The sequence below is a fragment of the Rousettus aegyptiacus genome, unplaced genomic scaffold, assembly GCF_014176215.1.
Source record: "Rousettus aegyptiacus isolate mRouAeg1 unplaced genomic scaffold, mRouAeg1.p scaffold_m13_p_2, whole genome shotgun sequence".
Lineage (NCBI taxonomy): Eukaryota > Metazoa > Chordata > Mammalia > Chiroptera > Pteropodidae > Rousettus > Rousettus aegyptiacus.
Genome location: NW_023416295.1, coordinates 11,526,973 through 11,551,789, shown reverse-complemented (window position 1 = coordinate 11,551,789; position 24,817 = coordinate 11,526,973). Strand labels below are relative to the sequence as shown.

General features: G+C 45.3%; 1 protein-coding gene across 4 annotated transcripts in view; it reads left to right on the top strand.

Moving 5' to 3' along the window:
• The first annotated feature begins 2,043 nt into the window (after positions 1 to 2,043).
• SGPP2 (sphingosine-1-phosphate phosphatase 2) overlaps positions 2,044 to 24,817 on the top strand; it is a 95,610-nt gene continuing 72,836 nt past the window's right edge. The window contains exon 1 of one of the 4 annotated variants that reach the window (XM_016156800.2): positions 2,044 to 2,352. In XM_016156800.2, coding sequence (XP_016012286.2) covers positions 2,134 to 2,352 — 219 coding nt within the window. In that variant the 5' untranslated portion in view covers positions 2,044 to 2,133. Of the gene's footprint in view, positions 2,353 to 4,830; positions 5,243 to 18,844; positions 21,860 to 24,817 lie in introns of those variants that run through there. The other 3 variants (XM_016156801.2, XM_016156802.2, XM_016156803.2) reach the window with 3 other exon arrangements.

Below are 24,817 nucleotides of genomic sequence, written 5' to 3'. Positions count from 1 at the left end.
TACTCAAATATGAAGTTCCACGATTGAGGGGCTCTGTACCTCAGGCCTAGAATAATGCCTGACACTGAGTACATACTGTCAAATGCACACAAGGATGAGTGGTTACTTCAAAGGGCTGCTGGGGAAAAGGCGATTCAATTAGTCATGGTACGAAAATACTGAGCACATACGCGGCACGGAGTGAGTACTTGTGCTGCGTGGAACAGTGTTCCCCCCAAATTCATGTCCACACAAGAACCTGTGACTGCGGCCTTATTTGCAAATAAAGCTTTCGCAGACGTTAAGATGAAATCATACGGGGTTAGAGTCGACCCAAATCCAAAGACTGGCGACCTTTTAAGAAGAGGGAGATTTGGACGCTGAAAACTCAGCACAGAGGGAAAGCGTGGAGTGATCGGACCGCCACACACAGCAGTCTTAGAAGTGAGTATTCTCGTTTCATCTCAGGAAGAGACTGAGGCGGCTGGAAGCCGAAGTCAGTGCTTGCTCCTCCAGGGAGATACAATGTATTGTCTGAATATCCAATGATCTGGCCTTACGTTCCATGGGCCATGGTTGGCTTTGCTTCTTTCCTCATTGGGAGAAAGGAAAACTGAAGCATCAATTTTGGGAGGCACATCACTCAGGTGTCTTCATGGGAGAACATGTTTCTTTGACACAGACAAAGAACAGGTCCTGACCTACTACAACTCCAGCTCTTAAAACTAAAGCACAGGGGTTTTGTCTCAGTGGCTGTAAATGACGGCAGCATCGGGGAGAGGCACCTCCTGCTTCCAGACGTCTCTGCGTGTGATAAAGCTGGATTGTGACTGCCGCTCTGTGCTTCTTCCCAAGGTTAAGTGGAGCAAGTTACGTGTGAATAGAGTTTCATTGCTGTCTCAGACACCTTGATCTTGATCAGGCATGAGAGAGACCAAATCATCCTTGAAAGCTACATCCCAGAGACTTCCTAGACTAAAAACACAATTGGATGAACAAGGTAGTGTCGGGTGTCTGTTGACGGTCATTTGTGTAACCAAATGCTCAGTAGGCTTTGGACGGGGTACCAGGAAACGCAGCCTTCGCTGCGGACGGGAGACAGAAGGGTTGAATTGCACTTGTGTCGCCGGCTGATCAGCTGGGCCCGATCTGACTTGCCTCTCAGTCCCCGTGAGAAAGAGCGGAGGCCTGTGTGAGGAAGGAGATTCAGGAGCGAGGCGGGGAATCCCTCCTGCGACAATCTTCCTTTGCCCTAAGGCAGGCGCAGGTGCGGTAAGACGTCCAATCCTCCGCCGGTCCTTCAGCATCTTGTTCTCTTCGGGTCTAAAGGTCCCGAAAGACCTCGCTCGGTCTTCGAGCGCCATCGTGTAAATAGAGGCAGAGCGGGAAGGCGCGGGAGTAGCAGGCGGGGCGAGCGTCCTCTGTCTCAGCGCAGAGAACCGAGACGGAATCGCGTTTCCCGCCCACGCGCCCGAAAGCGCTCCCGCGTCGCCCACTCGCACAGGCGGGGGCGGGGCCGCAGAGGGTGCCTCGAGGCCCACCTCGAAACGCCGAGGCTCTTGAGCAAGGTCGAGGGCTTCCGGGCCTCGGTGGAGACGTTGCATCACGCAGAGTTCGGAAGGGACGCGGGGATTTTCCCCAGGTGGCTGGCTCTGCTCGCCGGCAGCGAGGAGGGCTGGGTGCGGGAAGCGCGAGCGGACATCCGATCTCGCCCTGGGCTCGGGAGTGACAGGAAGGTCACTGAGGGGTCCGCCGGCGCCCCGCAGGGCGCAGCGCCGCGGGTCCGCGCCTGCCCGCCGCACCCATTAGGTGGCACGGACGCTCCCGCCTGGAGGCGGAGGGGACGCGACCGTGCGACGGGAGGCGCGGCTCAGGCACCTGCGCTGCTCCGCCCGGCTCCGAGCGGGCGGACGCCGTCGGGGAGCGCCCGAGCCCGCCCGAGCCCGCGGGGAGGGCGGGGGCGGATACCTGGGCGTCCGCGGGCGCCGGGCGGGCGCTAGGACCCGAGAGGCGCACCTGTTGGCAGACGCCCTGGGCCGTTCCCGCCCTGCGCCCTGAGTGCCGGGCCAGCGAGTGCAAGGGCGGAGGGGACAGTGCGAGCCGAGGGCCCTGGCGCGGCGGCGGCTGTGGCGGCGGCGGCGGCCCGAGCGCACCATGGCCGAGCTGCTGCGGAGCCTGCAGGACTCGCAGCTTGTCGCCCGCTTCCAGCGCCGCTGCGGGCTCTTCCCGGCGCCGGATGAAGGCCCCCGCGAGAACGGCGCCGGCCCGGCGGAGGGCGCGGCGCTGGCGCCCGGGGCTGGACATCACCCCGCCACCAGCCGCAAGGGCGCTGAGGGGCCGGCCAATGGGCTGCGGAGAGCCGGGGCCCCGCAGGTAACCGCGGGCCAGGTGCCCATGCGGGAAGGAGGGAGGAGGGGCAGCCCGCTCCGCGGCCTGCGGACTAGCTGGTCCAGGCGACTCCGCGACGCAGGGACCGGGGTGCGCCGAGCCTGCAGAGCCGAGGGGGGCTCCATCCCCAGCAGCAGCCCGGCTCCCAGAGCAGTGTGTGTGTGGAGGAGGCCACGGGGGCTGGGGAGTCCGGTCTCCAGGATGCCACCCTGTATCGCTGCCGGGTGGCAGCCAGGGCTATCCGGGTTTCACATGTGCCCCGAGCTTTAAATGCAGTCTGTTTCTACCCTCATAAGTAGTTCAATTTATATTCTTGTATATCCGTCCAAATGTGTTTTAAAAGTTACGTAACTGAAAAGAGGAGCGGTGATGTCCTTGGGATTTGCACGGGAGGCTTCCCTGCGGAGAAAATCTGAGAACTCCCCAAGATTCATGGAGTTTCTGCTCTATCCCCCTTTCCTGATCCGCACTAATGGGGTGTAGCGGGGTTCAGTGTGCTCCTTACCTTCCTTCATCGCCAGCTCTAAGGACAGAACTTCGGGTTTAATTATTGCTCCTGGAGAGGTTTACAAACCTCGCCGCGCCCCCCCACTCCCCCCTCCGGCACCACCAGTGCTGAAATCCTTCCCCCCTCCCTCAGAGTCTTGGGGGGCCCCCTGCCTGGTGGGTCTTGTATTAACTGTCCCCAGTGACTTTTAACTGATGTCAGGAGGGATGTTCACCAGGCTACCCTCTAGGCGTTCGAGTGTGGTTATACAACCCACTGCGGCAGTGCGCAAGGACTCCAGGAGCAAGGGACCAGACAGGCTGCAAATGCTAATGTGCCTCATCTGTCTGCCTGGGCGGACGGCTGACCCTGGGCAGGAGGGCTCTCTGCAGCAGCGAGATGCCCTGGGCGTCCACAGAAGCTGCCCTCTTCCTGGGGGAGGAAAAAAGTGTGGCCTGCGAGGACAGAAGGACTGTATTAACAATTCCAACTCTCTTTTTTTGGGGGGGAGGGGCGAGAATTGGGGGTGGGGAAAGGAAACCACATTTTTCCCTTCCTGGAAGTTATGGAGACAGGAAGATGGCATTTATGTGTCGGTTTCTAGATCTAATAACTGAGGAATTATGGAGAACCTGGCTTCGATGTGAAATGGAATATTGCGGGCATTGAATTATAGAATTTGAGAGGGTGGGAGGGGTTGTGTGTTGCACTCTAGAGAAATCTTCCTCTGTGATATTGTTTTTTCTCCTTTTATTTTTCCTTCTCTGTCCCACATGACGTCCAGTAATTTTTAGATGAGGTCGAGACACCCTTCCCCCATTTCCTTATGCCTTGCCTCAAAAAGGGGGCGAAGCAAGGGGATAAGAACCAGTTGCTCCCCTTCCCTGAAATGTGGCAGGGTGTTTTCTGTGCCCCTGCCGTTTAGACCCACAGGTAGATGCACGCTGTTTAGACCCACAGGTAGATGCACTGGCTTTCTGTTGCTCTCTGCTCAAGCTTCTACTCTGTGTTCCTAATTCAGGAAGCTGAAGAAGAGTCCCTTTTTCCACTAGGGCTTTTCAAACTGGTTTAAGCATTAACCCTGGCAAGGTGGTCTGGAAAAGGACTCTCACACTCTTTAAAAGTATGATAAGCAGATTTCTTGCAGAGAGATGTCTTCTTGCTCTTTGGAGAGCCTGGACCTTCAGTGAGCCAAATGGAAGAGATTTCCCCTTCCCATCCAACACACAACTCACTACAGAGCAAGAAAAAGAAAGAGACGCCTAAAAATTCACGATAAGAAATCACTTATTGATGTGTGATGGAAGAAAAAAAAAACCATCAGAGCATTTGACGTGAGAAGTTGATGAATATTTTTGAAGATGAGTTGGTTTCAAGTGGGAAGATTCATTTGCAAATGTAGGTGGAGTTCCCAAAAGGATGTTTGCATACCTGCCCCAGAAAACTAATAGGGACTGTACAAGGGCAGGTGAGGAAACTTTTCCCCCATAGGCATTTCCCCTGGGTCTCTGGCCTTTGCACAACCTGTGGCCTGCCTTAGCTGCCTGTCCCTGCTCTCGAGAATCCATATTCATCCTTTGGTTTCAAAGGTCAGTCCCTCAAGAGAACCTTCACTCGCCTTGCAGTCCCAGGCTTTTTTTGTAGGTACGCTTTCCTTCTTGTATTTCTTCACTGCAGCAGTTATTTACACTGTGTAAACAAACCTTTGTGTGGAGATCTGATTATAGCCAGTGGCTGCTAAGCTCTAAGAATGCAGGAAACTCAGTCTGTATGCTCATGCTTTTCTTCCCATGCTTGGCACATGGGGAGCTCAGTGGATTTTGTGAATAAATGAATGCAGATATGGCAATGTAAAAATCAGCCCTTTAAAAGCAAGATAAGCAGATTTCTTGCAGAGAAATGTCATCTTGCTGCTTGAAGAGCCCGGGCCTTCAGTGTGTCAAATGGTCCCCGCAAATCCAAATCCAATACATGACAGCACTCACTATAAAGCAGGATAAAATAAGAGAGGGCTAAAATTTAATTTGAGACAAAAAAAAAAAAAAGATTTTTAAAAAATTTAGAAGTAAATGTTGAAAATCAAAATTTTCCACATAGCTCAGAAGTAGCACTAGGACATTGATTTAAGACCCTTCAAATGACAGAGAAGTCATTTTCTTCATTGGAGTGACTGGATTGTAACATGTAATTTTCTCAACTCCCACGTTTTCTATTTTTATTTTAATTTTTAAAACAGGACAAGTGTGGAAATGATTGAATAAGGGCTTTCCTTTATAAATCCCCTTAATACCACACACGGCGGCTTAAAGATGAAGTAAATCTTTCACAAATCAGGGCTGCGCTTGGCATCCACAAAGCTGTCACTGAATAAGTCCGACTGGACCTTAGGTAAGTCCCGGCCGGCCGTAGTGGATTTCACAGACAAAGGTCTGAGCCCTAAAGGGTTCAATGCTTTGTCACGTAATTTCCAGATACCCACCCAGTTAGCTCTTTTGACCCTCAAGTCTAAACTGCTTTCTAGTGTGCATCTTCCAGGGGAAAATTTGGAGGCTTCACTTGATCTGCCTCACTGAGAAGCTGTGAGGTGTTGCGGCTTGACTGGGAACACGGTGGAGGTTGGGTAGAAGGAGGATGTATTGCTTTTGGTGTGCAAGGGTAACTGGTTTGCAAGGGTGACCATTGGAGGACATGCTCGGCAGTTGCCCAGAGCAAGAGGTGGGGATCCGAGGACTGAGCTAGAAGGGCAAAGGCCCAATCAGAATTGTGTTAACTTTTCCGGGGCTAAAGCTACCCTTGGATAGAATGGTATTTTGACTTCTAGCATCTTTGCTTGCTCAGCATTATTTCATTAGGTTAGACTTTGCAGTGCTTTTTCCCGTCATTACTTTAGACCAGAGATTATCTTTCCAAATTACACTGTGCTCAAGAAATACTCTTCGATAACTGTTTGCTGAGACGCAGTTCTAAAGTTGGGTTAGAGAGAGGAATCAAAGACAGGTTATTTTTAGAAGTCTTGGAATATTTGGGGGCCTTTCAATCTACAAAACCCCACTCTTGATTTTATTGGCTTGATAAAGTGCAAAAACCACCGTAGGAATCGGGAGACCTGGATCTGGCTCTGCCTTGGTGTCCTTTTGAATTTTCTCGGGACCTCAGTTGTCCCATATGCAAAATGAGCAGAGTGGAATAGAACCATGGGTTTCCAACTCTGGCTGTAAATTACGGTCAGTAAGAAGAGCTTTAAAAACCAAGCAAAATGTCCAGGATTCAGGTCGGAAGTGGGGCTCAGAGAAGCTGACAGACAGACGTGGGAAGCTCTGAATTCTTTTATCCTAGAATCCATCATCCTAGTGTGTTTGGGATGAAGGTGGTAAGAGCTAGAGGCAGCGGCCATGGCAGCTGTGACACTTGGGCTTGATTATAACTAAACTGGCCAAAAGGTTGAACTTCAAGTTTTGATTATCTTTAGATTAATATTCAAGTTCAAAATGGTACAATAAACCACTTTGAAAAGGGAATTTGATCATTCTTTTCCTAGTTACAGATATCGTTCAGATGAAAAAGCCTAAAAAAATACAAAGAAAACGTTAGATCTGTGCCCATTGTACTGCCATAGATAATCACTCAGTCAATAGTCAACCTGACGGGTGATGGCTATGTTATCCGTAGCACCGACACCCCGAAATCGTGTCGGCCTGCTGCTGAGCCTTTAAGTTGTTTCCAGTTTTTGCAGTCAAAATGCCATCTTTGTTCAAGTGTCTTTCCACATATCGTGACTGTCTTCTTTAAACTGAGATTTAATTGACATATAACATCATTTTAGTTTCAGACGTACAACATAATGATTCGATATCTGTGTAGAGTGTGAAATGATCACCGCTGTAAGTCCAGCTAACATCCGTCACCACGCAGTTACGATTTTTTTTCTTGTGATGAGAACTTTTTAGATCTACTCTCTTAGCAACTTTCTAATCTACAATCCAGTGTTATTAACTATAGTCACCACACTATACATTACATCCCGTGACTTATTCATCTTCTAACTGGAAGTCGGTATCTTTTGACCGTCTTCACCCATTTCGCCCAACCCCCACCCCTGCCTCTGGCAGCCATCGATCTGTTCTCTCTCTCTATGAGTTTAGTTTTATTGTTATTTTTATAGTCCCATGTAAATGAGATCATATGGCATTTGTCTTTCTCTGTCCAATTTATTTCACTTAGCATAATCCTCTCAAGGCCCAACCCCAAGGTTGTTGCAAATGTCAAGATTTCCTTCTTTTTTATGCCTAAATAATATTCCCGTGTGTGTGTATGACATATTTTCTTTATCTATTCGTCCATCAGTGGACACTTAGGTTGCTTCCATGTCTAGGTTATTGTAAATAATGCCATAATTAATGTGGAGCTGCATATATCTTTTCAAATTAGTGTTTTCTTTTTCTTTGGCTAAATATCTGGAAGTGGAGTTGCTGCATCATATACAATTCTATCTTTAATTTTTTGAGGAACTTCCATGCTGTTTTCCATAGTGGCTGCACTAATTTGCATTCCTACCAACAGTACAGGCTTTCTTCAAAGCCTCATCGACACGTCATTTTCTATTCTTTTTAATAATAGCCATCCTAACAGGTGCAAGGTGATATCTCATTGTGGTTTTGTTTGGCATATGTGATAATTAGCAGTATTGAGCACCTTTTCATGTACTTGTTGGCCATCTCTATGTCTTTGTAAAAATATCTATTCAGATCATCTGCCCATTTTTTAATCAGATTGTTTTGGTTTCTTTCTTTCTCTCTTTCTCTCTCTCTTTCTCTCTCTTTCTTTCTTTCTTTCTTTCTTTCTTTCTTTCTTTCTTTCTTTCTTTCTTTTACTATTAATTTGCATGAGTTATTTATATATTTTGGAAATGAGCCCCTTATCAGATACACGATTTACAAACATTTTCTCCCTTTTGCTAAGTTGCCTTTTCATTTCATTGATGGTTTCCTTCACTGTGTAGAAGCTTTTTAGTTTGATATAGTCCCACTTGCTTATTTTTGCCTTTGTTGCCATTAGTTTTGGTGTCAATTAAAAAAAAATCGTTTCCAAGACCGAGTCAATCCTTGAATAGCTTAATTGAAATTTCCAGACTTGTAATTGCTGGTAGAAATGTGCATATATTATGGCTTCTTATAGGTATTACCAATTTGCCCTGAAGAAAGGGTGTATTAGGATATATAACTATGGATACAGGTCTTCCCATACCTTCACCAATTGTAGGTGTTAACCCTCTCTTTAATCTTTGGGGAAAAAATAGGCCATTTCAACTTCTAGCTCATCTTTTTTTCCTTTATTTCCAGCCAACACTTAGTGATCAGGAATTGTATTTCCGGGACAGTCCTCAGCCATAAAGATATAAAGATAAATAAGATTCAGTTTCTGCCTTAGGAAATCTGCAAAGAAAACGATCCAACGTAAAAAAAAAAAACAATATTAGACTAGATGGATAAATATGTGGCCAGGGAAACAATAGCAGGAGAAACACGAAATCTATGAAGTCATGAGTCGGGGCTTGCACAGTGAGGAGGAGTCAGTCCCATAGATGAAGATGGGAGGATCCCTTTTCTTTGCCTGGAAATTTCATCTGAAATATAAAGACACATCGTTGTTTTTGGTGAATACTGACAGCTCAGGTATAGTGAAAGCCCCAGCAGGAAATAGAAGGCCTGCTGAAAAGGGGTAATTGAAATCCCTAAAAATGGTTAAAATGGCAAAATTTTTGTTATGTATATTTTACCTCAATTAAACAAATAAAAAAAAAAAACATAGGCTCTACTCCACCTTCTGGCAAAGGAAGCGTAACTTCCCTCTCCTTAAGTGTGGGCTGCACATAATGACTTCCTTCTAAAGAGTGAAATATGGAAAGAGAGAGGAAGAAAAGTGTAATTTTATAGCGTGGAGTCCTGGCAGACGCTACTTCAGCCAGGTGACCGAGTGTAACATCAACAGGGACAAATCGTGTTGACAGTATGTGCTCTTGAAATTATATAGTTTTGATACATGTCGAAAATTGCACTTCTGTGTCTCTCTTCCGCAAACCCTTACCCTCAGTCTAACCATGAGAGAGAGACAGCAGACAGATCCCAGCTGAGGGACATTCTACAGAAAACCTGACCTGTATTCTTCAAGACTGTCAAAGTTATCAAAAACAAGAACAGCCTGAAAAACTGTCACAGTCAAGAGGAGCCTAAGGACACATAGCAACTAATTGTAATGGTGGTATCCTGGATGAGACCCTGGAACAGAAAAAAAGGACATTAGTTAAAAACCGAAAAAGTATAAATCAAGTATGAATTTTAGTTAATAACAGTGCACCAGTATTATAACAGATGTGTCATACTAATAATATATTAATGGCAGGAGAAAGTGGCTGCCGAGTGTATGGGAAGGATGTGGAGCACGTGGGAACTCTATGTACCATGTTCTCAATTTTTCCGTAAATTGAAAACTGTTCTAAAATATAAGTCTAAAGTTTTTAAAGAGGGCGGGTAATTGAAGGGAGGTCAAGGATGGGCTCACTTACAAAGGTGTGGGCAGGGCTGGAGAAAACCAACATGGAGGATGAGCGCCTTGGAGCAGGTAAGTCCAGCCAAAGAAAGCCAGGGGGAGAGGATAGTGTTCCCTTAGCCCCAGACCCAAGGAGAGCTCAGGTGTCACAGGAGGCCCCTTGCCAGGAGCTCAGGCCTTAAGTAGCGAAACATAACCACTGCCAGGCAGGAGGAGTGGGAGAAATACATCTCAAACTCGTTCTCCATATGCCCCCTCATATCCTGCCAGCGGCTCCTTTGGCCAGATTCAATCAGAAGCCAGGGAGTTTGGGAGCCTGGCTGATGTCGTCCCATAAAGGTCAGCCTCCTTGGGGAAAGGTGGAGAGTGGACCTGGAAGGACACATAGAGAATACCCCAGCACAGGTTGCATAAAGAAATTCAGGTGGTAATTTGATACTGGCTGGAATCTTGGGCAAGAGCCAGGGTTTGAGGCTGAAGCCTTAATGTGGCTTCCTGCAGAATTTGGACTTCATCCTGTAGCTAGAAGGATGGCAAGTCAATTTCATTCCATGAGCCAACTCAGAATTGGCAACCGGGACACTGTGATAAGAAAGATTCTTGGGGTGTCACTGTGCTTGATGGGAAAGAGTGTGGGATTGAATGGCGATGCCTATGTGGATACTGACAGAGCCTGGTACTGAAGCATTTGAGAAATGGTGATTATATTCAAAGCAGCACATATGGGACTAACATGAAATCAAGCCTTAATATCTGCGGTTCTTCATGATACTTAGAGTGTCTCCCGCACCCTCAAACAGCTTAGGAAGAAGGAGACCACAGTTTCTTATGACATAGGCTGCCATGTTTTGAATTGTGGGCCCCACGTCCTTACAGCTGTAAGCTGACCAGATTAGGGGTCAGCTCTCGAGTGAGAGGCAGCCTTCTACAGGCTGGTCAGCATCTTATGAAATGGTCTGGCCTGAGAACTTTGTCGGATTGAGATACTGCATACTGGAGTATCAGATCCAATCAGACTGCTCCCCGAGGGAGTCTGACTGTAAGACCCAGATATAGGGACATACATGGTAGAGTGGCAATGAACTTCAGAGGGAAAGAGGAGGCCATACACGCAGCCTTGTGACAGAAAAAAGCAGTGGGACAGCAGACTCCCAAGGTGGGGAGGAGAGCAGAAAGTCCGCAGCAACGGTAGGAGCAGGATGAAAAGCTCAGACTATGGTAGACTCCACTTGTGCGGGGAGGTGCTAGAGAGACTTGACTTTCAGGATAGAATGGCTCAGGAAATACGGCCGGCTGTGTGGCTGCTGGCAGTTTCCTGACTTCCTGAGGAGTCTTGTAAGGACCTCCTGTCACTGGAGGGAGACTGGGTGGGTCTCCCCTTGCAACCAGAAGGTGCTGGTCCCTACTGCTCGGGAGACTTGCGCATAATCGCACTTAGATCGTTCTACCATTTTTGTGTACTTGAGAGGGGGTGGGTCACTGGGGCCAGATTGTTCTTCCTCACCTGCGCGCCCCCAGGACCTAGTGCATTCCTTAAACATGGCAGGTACCTCTAGTACCTGTTGAATGAAGCAGGAAGGGTATGCTAAACTCAACCTTATCTTTCTTGACAGAAATCCAGTCACCTGCTCTTTCTGGTCACGATTATGGTCACGTTGTCCCTGCTCGCTTTTCCTGGCTGTCTTCTTTTACTTTAATTTTGTTGTCAATATTGGCTCCTTCCTTTTTATCCAGGAAATGATGAAGGATTTTGATTGAGTAAATTTTTTATCGCTTTGCTTTCTTCTCTTGAGCACAGCGAAGGGAGTTTAGGCACTGCCAAACGTTGGTGATGATGAAACATCCATCAACTTAAACAATGTGATTAAATTGCTATGTTTTAGGAAGGCTATTAACAGCAAGTCTAGTCTAATTTTAACTTTCTTGGCTTGTAATTAAAATGTCAGACCTTTCAAATTTTTTTTTTTCTAAGAAAGCACTTTCACTGCTGCTGTTCCATTTTGTGTTCATCATTAAATCTTCTCGTCCTGTTAAGAATTCTGTCTTAAGCAAAGGTATTTTATCTAGAACACAATTTTCCATGAAGCAAACACTGTCATGGTTTCCTGGCAACACACGTAGAGCGTTCCTGCCTGTTTTAGGAATCTATGAAAGTGCTAAAATTGGGGCCCTCCACTGGTCTTTATTATTCTACTTACCTGGTGAAATACATTCCACCTATTGAGAAAACAATATTGAAAAAGCCACTCAACACTGTGAATCCCATTTTTCTCCTCTCACTCTTGCTTCAAACGCAGTATGAACTAATGAACAAACTGTTTCAAAAATAAAGAAAAAGTCAGGCGTGGGGGCCAGGGTGGATGGACGGGGAACAGTTAACCACCTGAGACCTTGAGGGTGGGCTTGGGAATCTTGGGAAGAAAGTAATGGTGTCCTTGGACTGCTTTGGATATTACCTACGTCCAGCTCCCCAAATGCTCACTGGCAGGTTCATATCTGTTAGCTGAATTAAAACAAACCAGACTCATTCTGGCTTTTGGTAATGCCCATTCATTGGGTAATTATGCCTGTGGGAAAAGTGCCCTTTCTGTCATTTCTGGGTATGTTTTCATTTTTTTCAAGTGGCAAAATTCCCATAGAATTTTATGGGAAACAGCCCAACAAAGCAGGGACTCCTGTGGTTAGGGGGAAGAGGGGATCATGGTGACTAAGAAGGCCCCAGGAGATAGAATGTTGGATGCTGAGAGGCCAGGGTGTTGTTGGTAGAGCTAGTGCTTAGGTGAACAACAGTTAGGGGGAAAAAGTCGTCCTTTCTTGAAAGATGGCTTAACTGGTGGCCATGAAATAGAACATCAAAGATTTTGTTAAAAGCATGACAAGTGAAAAGTCTGCTCTGTTAGAAGTTAGCTGGGTTTTAGTTCTTCTTTTGGAATTTTGGTCTTTTGATGATTTTCAGCTAGGAAGATATCAATTATTGTGAAATTAATTTTTATGATTTTCAACTATTAAAGTAATACCTGCTTATGTCAGAAACAGTGCAAGACACCAAAAGTATAAAAAAAGAAAACAAAAATTCCGTAATAATTCTGTAACCCAGAGAAAAATGTTAACATTTTAGAGCATCGCTTCTTTTTACTTCTATGCAAATGTAGGATATTTAAGTTATGAACATGCTGTATAATTTTTAAATTAGCTTTTCATTCATATCATGAGCATCTCTCCCATTACTGAATATTCTTTAATGACATGATTTTAATAGTCATATAATAATTTATCATGTGATCGTAACATGATTTTTAACCATTTCCTAGTATATGTATTTAGACGTTTGCAATGTTTATCTTTGTGATTCGACTTAAGTCTAAATGTCATTATTTCCAGGAGCCACAAGAGAAGCCTATTTTAGAATTCTTCACACTCGTACTTCATACTTGCTGCCAAATTATCTTTTGGAAACTGTAGTATCTCAACTATTGCTTCCAGAAGTGGTCCATGTGTTCATATCTGTGGTCCGTCACATGGCTGTACCTCAGCTAACGTGAGCGCATGACTAACATATTTCTAATTTTTCCTCATAAGAGGAAAATATTTGGAGTCTGAGGGAGACGAAGGAAATAAAGAGGGAGTGACAACTCCAAGGAATCTGTGGGTTTAGTCACGCCTTGTCCCCCGTCCTTGTCCCTGTTCCATCCAGGTGGGACCCATCATTTGCAGCCTGTCTAAGGTTTGTGATATTTCAGTGGTCTTGGGTGGGGGGTGGAGTTTCTGAAAGGGTTAGGGAAAGCACATATTCCCTGGCAACTCTGAGCCAGGAAGGCGGTATACGATTAGAGGGTGTCACCCCCACGTTATGATACTATGATAGTGAGGCAGAAAACAAATTAGTTCTGTCGTTCTGTGCAGAGGATGGCTGACAGCTCTGAAGACCCCGCCTGAGTTCTCCCCGCCTTGGGTTTCCCTATTCTGAGTGGTAGCTGAGGAGGCTTCACGACTTTCTTCTTGCCATGTTCAGCTGTATCACAAATAGAAGCAGTGGAATGACTGTCCCCGATATTTATTCAGTAATATATTTCTGAGTAACTTTTACTTTTGGAGGGGGAGGGACTCATATCCATTGATCACTTAATTTTGTCTCCATCTAAACCCATCTGATGCCACTGTCATATTATTATCCAAAATTTTTGACCCTGAAGGAATTATCTGATTTTTTCCAACACGTTGAGTTATAAATGGCCTAGCCCTGATTTTTTCATGCTTAGCATCCCAGTTCCATTGTAAGGATAGACGCGGGATGTCCCACACTCATTGGGAGTACTGCCTGGTGCAGACAGGCCTAGCTGCAGAGATCGTAGTGTCCACGTGTTTCATAAGGCCTGCAAACACAGTGCCCGCTCTTAGACTTAGAACGATGTATTTGGTAAATAAAGAGACAATTTAATGCTTTTTCTCCCCCTTCCCCAACCTGACCCTAGGTCCAGTGGACTCACCAGATGAATAATCTGTGATGGGAAAATGTTACTTTTAAAAAGAGAAACTCATTTATTTAATCTTTAACAGTACTAAATATACATTTACTATGCGACCCACAGTTTCACTTCTGGGCATTTATCCCTGAGATATGAGAACTTATCCACACAAAAATCCATATGTGATTTTTTTATAGCAGCTTTGTTTGTAATAGCCAAATACCAGAAACAACCCAAATGCCCCTCACTAGATGAATGGCTAAATAAACTGTGGTATATCCATGCCATGGAATACTATTCAGTGATAAAAAGGAATGAACCGTTGACTTACCCAATGACTCAGATGGATCTCAGGGCATTATGCTGAGTGAAAAAGGCAGTCTGAAAAGGTCACATGCCGTGTAATTCCATTTCTGTGACATTCTTGAAATGGCAAAATTATAAGGATGGAAAACAGATAAGTGGTTGCCAGAGGTTGAAAACGGGGGGACGTCCATGAAGGAGCGTAAAGAAGGAGATGTTTGAGGTGATGGAATGGTCCTGTAACTGATGACGGTGGTGGTTCCATGAGATGCGTGCGTGGTGTAACGGCAGAGAGCTCTGCACACGCTACGCCAACGCCAGACTCCTCGTGTCGATACGGTATTTATAAATATGTCAGATATTACCACTGGGAGAAAACCGGCGAAGGGTATATGGGACTTCTCTTGACTACCTTTGCAATTACTCGTGAGCCGATAGTCATGTCAAGATAAAAAAGTTCTTAAAAAAAATCTAAACAGCGGTCCTGCCATCCTTCTCACAGCTTCTACTCCAGCTATTCTTTGCACACACTGCAGGAAGCCCGGGAAACACAACGCAGCATCCGGGAGGTTTTCCTCTGAGGTGCTTCTCGAGCTGGCCATGCAGCTGTGTGTGTTTGTTTGCAGAGCCTCATGATTGGGTTGTAAACCTGCTCCCTGGCCGCCCAGGGAGAGCACGGACAGGTGTTCAAGGGTCAGAAAGCCCGTTTGCCTATAACCCTAGATCAACTGACTTGAATTATAGGCATTTTGCCAAAAAAAAAAAAAAATCTATTGTATCTTGTTTTGGAAAGCCACTTCAAATTGATGTTGCAGGTAGATCAAATTCTCACGTCGTCATCAGTCTTCTCTTCGTCTATAAACTTGCTCAATAGCTTCAACCCCTCTGCTTTCAACCTTAGGGTCCCTAGAATCTGAGATTTTGAGTTTCTTTATTGCGAGACATCTTAAAAGTCATCTGAGATCTACGCTCTGCGTCTCCTTTTTCACCCCTGCTTTTTCATCCTGCAGCCTGGCTTTAGCTGCTGTAGTATGAATTAAAATGAAACAAAACCGAGAGAGTATTGAGCACAAGATACCATTTTTGAGGTTTACTTTTGCCCATATGTCATTTCATTGAGGATAGGGGATTAATTTTAAATTAAAAAAATTATAAAAGAGAGAGTTGTCTCTCATATCCATAAAAAGGAAAGTAGATTTCTCTTTATTTCAACTGGACTCTAAATGCCAGTGGCTGAGGCTGTGGCAGGAGACACATAAACTCACCTTTTCGTGGATGCTTTTTCTGGATTGACCCATCACATCTGGCCGTTTGATTTTTGTTCTCCAGCAGGTAGTTCCTATCACCATATCTGATTTATCGAATATCTAATTGTAAATTTTTTCAGCTATGTTCTACAAAGGGAAAAATTTAATCACAATGTCCAAAGAATATCTTGAAAGTAATTCAAATTCCATGTGTTTCTAGACATGGAAACACTGTATGATATAGTGTATGATATAGTGTTCAACCAAAAGAAAAGCAAATTTAAAAAATGTTATTTATAATAGGACCCAATTTTTAAAACTGTGATAAGCACATATTGAAAAACATTTTAAAAAAGAATCTGGAGTGACGAACCAAATGTTACCAGTAGTCCCCTCTGGACATTTAAGTTTTTTCTTATTGATGCTTTTCTGGACTTTTTGCACTTTTTTTTTTTTTTTTTTTTACAATAGAAGGTAGTAGTTTTATATTTATAGAAAATTAAATCATTTTTTATTTTGTAGAAAAAATTCTATGAGGATACTTTGTAATTTGGAGGAATATTAGATAGTTACTAAGAGTACTGGCATTGTTTCATATAAGAATTTTTAAAAATAACCATTGACATTTTTGTGACAAAGTCCCAGATATCAGCTATATTGGTCATGATCCCTACCTGCGGGGATATTTATTAAACCATACGAAGTACTTCCAATGAAACAAAAAAATTTCGCTGCATGAAAACCCCACCGGAAATGACAGGACACTGTTTGCTACTCTGTCTAAACAACCTCATGAAACGTTAAGAGCCTAAAATGCATAATGTCCTTTTGCACTAAAGGGAAGATCTTAATTCATGGAAAGATTTAGGCCTTGGAAAGATCTTTATTTGGCCAAAAATATATTATTAGAGAGCTCAGAAAAGTATTAAGGGACACATGTTGAGTGTTATAACCCCCACTTCTTCAGTCAATTTTCGGCAAGTCTCTGTTGCCGTTTCTTTAAACGTTTCAGAAGATCTTTTTATCATTGTAGATCCAAACAATTTTAAGTGATTTTAGCTCTTTAGTCACCTGCTGTGGCAAGATCGTGGGAGTGTTTAGCATTGGATCTTGGTTCCTCGATCTGAAGACAGCGGTTCAAGTAAAAGAATCCTAAAGTAGGTCTCAATTTAGGGATGTCACAATGACCATTGCCAAATGTTTGATGTGGTTCTTAAAGGAATGATAGAAGAATTTATCAATTTTCATTTTAAAAGAAAACGTAATTACTAATTTCAAGAACTGAATGGATATTTTTTTAAAATCATGAATATTCTAAGAAGAATATTCTTTCTTCACTTTCCTAAAGAAATTTAAAATAATTTGTACGTGATACTAATTTTAACATGATCTTAATTGGAGTTGTATTAAATCTACAGTGAACTCGGGGATAATTAACGTCTTTATGATGTATCCACTGATGTGTTGGAATGCAACTGGTTTTTATGTATTAGCAATCTTGCCACATTTTTATTCTAACAAATGCTCTGATTTCTTTGTGTTTGCTATGAAAACAATGGGAAAAAATGATTTTATTTCTTCCCTTCCAATTCCTATACCTTTTATTTATTTTTCCTACCTTACTGTGCAGACAAGGACCTCCAGTATGACGTCGAATAGCAGTGGTAGTGACCATTCTTGTCCTTTGTTTCAAGGGAGTGGCTTTAACGTTTTACCATAGAATATTGTTTTTGATGTAGTTTTTCCATCCCTTTTAGAGCTTATTTGCCAAGAGATGTTCTCATGCATTATGACCACATTGTACTGAATTATTTTCCTGTACCTAATGAGAGGATCATATGTGGCTTTTTAAAAAATCTCTTTTAATCTTATAAAAGATTGAGTTAAAAGAGATTTTCTTTGTTGAACTAGTCTTTCATGATAGAACATACTTAATCTTTGCCATGATGTAGTCAAAAGCAGTATTTACTGCTTATAGCAGATATGGTATGAATATTATCTAATGGACTTTTTGTACTAGTGTATTTTAAAAATATCTTCCAACTTCTACGCTCTCCCACCCCTTTTTGGCTAGGTTGGGTGATGTTTTTCATAAGCACAGAAAAATGTTGGATAACTTAGTTGCGTAGTTCGTCTTCATGTGTCCGTGAATATTAGATACCAGTGTCATAAAATTTGCTTAATTATGTGAACATCTTTAAACATAAAATATGCAGTCCCTAGGGTGCTAACTAAATGAGTTTCTCTTGGCCAAAAGTCAAAATGTTTTAAAAGCTAGTTTTTTTTCGCAATGCGTTTCTGTACCTACATTTGAACCCTGAAGTGCGTAGCAGTATATGAATGCCCTATACTATGCTGGAGTGACATTGGAGGGGTTTGAGGCGGGGGCCCTTGACTTCTTCTTTCTTCAGAGCCGCCACTGCTTTATAGTGCTCGGTAGTGGAAAGATTGTGACCACAAGCACAGCAGGAGTCTCAGAGCGGTCCGAGTGGGGCCTGCGTGGACAAACCTGAAATCAGAGAGGCTAAATACCGGATCACAGCGTTACACAGTGGAACGCCCCTCAGGAGCAGCTGGCACGTGTGCATATAGTGATGGCCACACTTAAAAAAAAGGAAAACGATATTTTTTACTAGTTTATTCCCTAACAAGTCTCACAATATTCAAATGGAACCTACGTCACCAGAATGGCGATTATCTAGTGAAGCCGAAGTACTGCATCTTGAAATGGAAGCAGACCTGGCAGTGCCCCGCGGATCACTTGTCATTGTTGTTGTCGTTGTCGTTGTGGTTTTAGACGTCCAGCGTGCTGTATTACTGAGAGGACGGCTTTACGAGGCCAGCATGGCGAGAAGAGCGGCAGGGGCGGTCGTTCCTGTCGTCCCTCCCACCGTTTCTTCTTTTCAGTCGTGCTCGGGAGACCAGTGTGATGCCGGGAGCAGGTGTTGGTTTTGACTTCCGTTTCGCCGTCCGTTTTGGGACTGGTGACAGGCTGCGCGCTGAACCCGGCTCAGCCACTCGTGCCGCGCGGGCAGAAGGTCTGTGCTCGGCCTCGGAGGAGGCAGCACGATGAACGGACTAAGATGGTGCTTTGCGTCTTACGCTCGCAAACCATGCCACCTTGGGCACGTCCCATTCGCTCTCCCGCCTTGGCTTCCTTATCTGTGAAACAGGGGGGAAGAATCACATTCACCTCGCAGGGCTCTGAGACGGAAGCTCAGCGGGTCTGCCGAGCACTTTGTGTCTGGCATCCAGCAAGCCCTCAGACGCTCTTGTCACCATCCTTTCTGCCTGCTCCTGCTCCTGCTCCTGCTCCTGCCTCTGCTGCTGTTTGGCTCCATCAGGTCTCTGCTGGAATGAATTCCATCTCACAGTGGGACGTGGGTGGTGGCCGCGGTGGGGGTGGGGGTGGGGGTTTGGACCGTACTGGCAGTGCAAATCGGTACCACTTCAGCATGGCTTCTGCCCTAAAATTTGGGCCAACCTTATGCTTTGAACTGTTGTATTGAGGCATGTTGCATTTTGCATTCCTGCCTTCTTCTAGGTCGTGACACCCAATCATTTGCTAGAAAAGTGCCTTCCCGGGTCCTGTTTCTGCTCATCTGAACTTCCTCTTACTGAGTTACGGAGAGTGTGTTTCCATAGTTAAGAAGAGTGTTTCTTGCTCTGAGATAGTACTATTAATGTTTAGTTAATGTCTGTGAAACACACAACAATAGGCCAGGCCTTGGGTTAGGCGCAGGGCACTCAACAGAGGATACACCCGTTGCCCGAAGCCTCTTGGAGACTCAGCCTGTCAAGGGAGACAGGTAAACCACACAACATGGGCAGGGAAAGGACAAATTAATTCTAAGACCATCAAGGTTTGACTGAACAAGATTTTCCTTTCTCCAACTCCATCATTCCCCATAAGAAAACTCTTAAGTGAACGTTTTCAAAGAAGGTGCTCCTGGGATTTCTGGCGGACCCATTAAGAGGATTTGAAACTTACCAAATATAGACTGAGGACAGCTGACATTCTCAAATTTTAGACAATAAATGTGGACATCACACGGGAAAATAAAATCTTCAGGATATTTTTCTTATTATAGTGTGTGGAATATAGATTTCATGCATAAGGCTAGAATATTATAAGTTAAGAGAATTTTAAAATGAAAAAAGAAATCGTGTTTATGAGTAATAAGAGAAAGCTTTGAGTGTGCGGGTGTCAAGACGCCTGCCAATCTTTGACCAAAGCCCCAATCCAGGGGACAGTGACCAGAAAATGGAAGACCTCTAACGATCCCCTTTGCCGTTGACCATGAGGAATTTTGAGAACAGGGCGACCCCTGTAAGGCCCCACATGGGCAGTGGTCATCTGTGTGGGGTGACGATGGTAACTCCTTGCCAGTGCTGGGACCTGGTTGGCCTGGGATGGTGGCCCTCCTGTAACCACAAAGCAGGGATCCCAAACCAGGGCCAGACACTCCAAATGTTGGCCCTCAATGTGCTTTGTTCACACATGGTTTTAGAACTCTCTAGATTTCTGGGTTTTGTTTTTTGAGAGAATGGAAGATGTAGCATCACCAGCTTGCATTCCTGCACAACCACAAGAGGCTGGTTTCCGGTTGCAGTTGCTTCCTTCAACCGAAGTAGGCTCCCTTGGTCCCCACCGCCCCATCTGATCTCGCACCTGTGATGGCTTTGCTCGGTTATGGCACCTGCTTGACCCACGTAGGCATTCAAATTTGCTGCTCCTGGTTTACCAAATTCTAGAGAAAAGGAGTGTAGCTGAGATCCCCTGAGTAGACTCTCAGGACACCCTCAGATATAATAAGAGCAACTTCCCTTGGGTGCTGCCACAAACCTTCAGAAGGAATGTGAAATTTAATATGTCTCAATGCAACAATTTAAAGCATAAGATTTGCCCAAATTTTAGGGTAGAAGCCGTGCTGAAGTGGCATAGAAAGTCAATTGGTACTATCTGACGCTATGCTTTGAAAAAGGGAGTTATCGGGACATTTAGGAGGTATTGCTTTGGGCAGCAAGGAAGCCTGGTCTCCAGGCCAAGAGAAGAGAAGACTGGAGTGTCCATTGCATAACCATAGAGGGAACCAAGGTCGAGAAATCAGAGACGTAAATGGCAGATTGTTGTTTGAAGGAGGAAACTGCAAGAAGTGAGTAGAACTCATCTTTATTACATTTTACGTAGGCAGTTTCATTTAATCTTCTTCATGACAACTTAACTCATTCTCCAAATCTCAGTGCATCCCTACCACGTGCTGAGCTAGGTGCTGGGTACCGTGGTAAGTGAAGCAGACAAAGCTCCTTCGCTATTGGGCTTACAGGGTAGTGAAGGAGGCAAAACAATGACAATGTTTAGAAATACATGTAGTGAGAAAACACAGCTGGGCAAGTGGGCGGAGAGTGATGGGGAGTTGTACGCCTCCAGCACCACCGGGAAGCCGCCGCTCCCATCACCCCTTTACTGCTGGGGGCCCTGGCGCAGGTAGGAGGTGACCAGGTGGTATTTGGTGAAACCCGGCCTCTGATCCAGGTTGGCCTCCGGAGCACGAACGTGGGAACAGTCGGCCAGCTGGGAATTGGGCGGTCACTTAACCGTCTGAATTCAAGTGGAGATCCAGGGTCTCAAGTAGGACTCCGTGAGAATTCCATCATGGTGGCATCGAGCTCCTTTGAATATTTGCAATATATAGCACCTTTGCACTGTGTCACGAACCCGATTTTTGCCGTGATGTCTTGGTCTCCGCTTGCCAAGTGTGGTTGTTGAAACGGGCTGTATTCCACGCAGTGAGCAGCCTGAACTCACCAGTACCGGGTTTACGTGCAGGATGGAAGGATGGAAGGCAGTTGAGGGATGCCAGGCTCTGGATTCTCACTGCTTGGGTTTGAGCACTTGCTCTCTCACTCACTGGTGCATAACCCTGGGCAAGTTAACCTCCGTGCACTAATTTCCTCACCTGCAAAGCGAGACTAATACTAACTCCTACTTTAGTGCCTGGTTGTGAAGAGCATCTGAGCTAATGCAGGTCATGGGAACATAAGGGGGAGTCGACAAACGCTCGCCCTGTTTTTGCTTCTCTTGGTGGCTTTTGGAGCATCTGCACTGTTTGATGTTATGCTCACATTACAGAGCTAGCCTCAGAAAAACGTTTTTCTTTTTTTTTTTTTCCACGTAGAAAACTCCCATTTACAAGTTTATAAACTGTGAACAGCCTGGTGGCTTGGTGAGGGATCGTGTCCCCTGAGGGCACATTTCTGAAGCACAGCATGCTCAGAATTTTATCTTCCTATTTGACATGCTCTTGCAGACGGCACAATATGGAACTGGTCAGACTCCTAATTATGACAGTGGTCCAGAGCCAGAATCCAATCATCCAGTTGACAAAGAACTTGGTATAGAGAACGGTGACCAGCTGTTCCCCATCTCCAGTGAGCAGAGAGTGAGAGGAAATGGGTTTAAGCTGCGTGAAGGATTTGGGTTATTTATGGTAGGATTTCCTGACAGTGAAGGTTGCTGAACATTAGGACTGGATTAGAGTGAGAGGTTGTAGAATTTCCGTCTGTGGGGACTTTGCAAACATGGCCCTATTTGTGTGATTACTACAGAGCTGCCTTCCAACTGTGCACTGTCTTGTCTCTGTCTTTCTACCCATATGGTGCTGCAGCCAAATGAACCTTCTCTAGACTGGGAAGGTAGAAGGGAAGTGAAGAAATTAACCCTCCAGCTTTCAGACACAGTAATTGGCAGGCTCGAACACCCTGGGTGAGGACACGTAACCCATGAATTGGTTTAGTTGACCTTGGACTGAAAGCTCACCTGTAGCTGGGGGAGACGCAAAGGTGGTCAGGTTTGGGACTTGGATGACTGCGAGGAACACACACCCTGTCCTGTAAAAAGCGGCCCTTTCCGAGAATCAGTGGATTCTCGTTGCAAGGCCCGCGGGAACACCAACTATCGCCAGACTCTGATTCTCAAAAGGGATCTGAAATCTTGGAGTTGAAAACTTGGCAACTAATTTTTAAAAAGCCAGTTATGCGTGGGCCAACGTGAGCATATCTCTGCAGGTCTGAATTCGGTGTCTGGAGTGTTCCTCTGTGACCTCTGCTCTGCCAGGTCATGTTGGCCCTGTCGCCAAGGTCAGACACAGACTCGAGGCAGCAGAATTCCTATTTTAAAATGAGAACCTCTGCCGCAGCCTATGCAAATATCGAATCATTACGTCGTGTACCTGAAACTAACATAATGTCACATGCCAGTTATATCTCAATAAAAACATTTAAACAACAAAATGAGAACCTCTGGGTTCATACATACATTGAACCATAAGAAAGCCCTATTTTGTCAATCGAAAATGACCAGATATTGTCAATGTCACATGTTGCGATCTAAAAGTGGCCTCCCACTAAAAAAAAAAAAAAAAGAATAGAAAACATAAACCATGTTCTCTCCTACAGCACTGAAAACTTCTGCCACCTCTGGAACTAAGAGGGGACTCATTACTGCCCCCGAGCCCCACGTCATCTCCTAGCAAACTACGCCTGCCAGGGGGAGATGGTGACGTCCAGAGCTTCCAGGCGGCGTAGAGAGCCTGTCCTTCCCAGGACCAATGGCTTTGAGATCACTGAAGCAATCCACACGGGAGCACAGACATTTGTGGAACATTCTCAAAAAGATCATCCATCTCTTTTTTTTTCTTTCCGTTTTCCGCATGGTTGTAGGCTGCCATTTTCCACACATATCATGAGTTGGAAATCAACTGGGCATACCTGAGGATAGAGCAATTGTTATTGCTGGCAGGCAGACAGGCAGTTTCCCGCTGCAAAACAGGAAGAGTTTGGTTTCAGCCAGGGTCCCCGATGACTCACAGGGAGAGCGAGTTGCTTTCCAGTGGAGCCGTTCTCTTATACAAAGGCATGCTGGGGGAGACATGGTAGCCAACCTCCTCACAGGAACCGTGACGGGGGGTTCCACCTCTGATGCCACATTTCCCCTGCCGCCCCCAGCCTGACTCCCGAGGGGGAGGGCAGTGCCCAGCCTTGCTCATGCTACGAGAGAAAGACGGACATGAGCAGGACCTTACCTTTCACTCCGGCCCTCCCATGTGTCCTAGAACCCAACCCTCATAGAAGGGTTTCTCCAGTCAGTTCTGAGAGCTCGCCGGATCAACAGGGTGATAGGTTTCTTCTTTAACCTTTTGAAGTTTACTCTATACTGACTCATAAATATCGGGGCCTTTGCATATTTGCTTGACAACAGAGAAAATGTATTTTGATCAAATGCATATTGTATTGTTCTCTTAATTAATTGGAATTCCTGCTCCCCTCGGTTTCTTTACTTTTAGTAAAAAGTAGCAAATGGATAAAAAACATACTGAAAAAAAGAGTGGGGAGGAAGCTAGAATCAGAGACTTAGCAAAACTCCCCACTAAACAACGTTTTAGAGTTAATTTTCATAGTACTCATGAAATCAAATATCTAGGAGATGTTTTGAAGGAAGAAACATGCCCTATTAAATGATTAGTGTATTTTCTTTGACCTAAAAAAAAAGTAAAATTTATTCTTTACCACATCGATGGCGAATACTTTGAAAGTTATATTAATAGTTAGAAAACACCTGTGACCACGCATGGCTCCATCCAGTACCTCTTCATCTAGGTGAAAAAGTGTGTAAACATTATTTTGACGAACCCTCTGTGTTCTCTGTGGCTGACTTAAAAACTGTAGAACAAACATCTGCGGAGCCGAGGTGTTGCGCCCGGGGCCGTCCACTGACACACAGCCACCTCAAGGTGTAATTGCCTCTTTTTCTCTTATCCGAGAGGAAGAGTCCAGCGCTTCCTCTGCCATCCTGTTGGCCACCATCTCTTGGCAGCTTTGCGCCTCTGGTTTTACAGCGATGACATTGCAAGGGCACGAAAAGCAAAAGGGGAGAAATATCGAATTCTTTCAAATGAGCGGAAGGAAGTGAGGGGAGGAAAAGAACAACGAGACATGGACTTTGCCACAGTTTCTCACGTCCGCTGAGCACGGGCGCATGGGGCCGGGAGAGCGTGGTGCCCAGTGGTGGCGTTTTGGTGCCTGATGGGGGGGAGCAATCGTGATGATCAGCAACGGCCGGCGTCCCCTCAGTCCTTTCCGTAGGCCAGCCACGGCTCCAGATGCTTCCTGCGAACTGACACGTATTTAGTTTTCCCAGCTCCATACGTAAGACAGGTGTTTTATCCTCCGTAGCTGAGGAAGCAGGTGCGGAGCCAGCGGCACACGGCTAGTGAGTGGCGGGGAACGGAGACAAACCCAGGTCTTCTTTCATTGTCCTTACATTCTCAGTTACGGCCGACTGTACTATTTTGTATCAGTTTCGGGGATGCAGCATCGTGGTTAGACATTTACGTCATTTA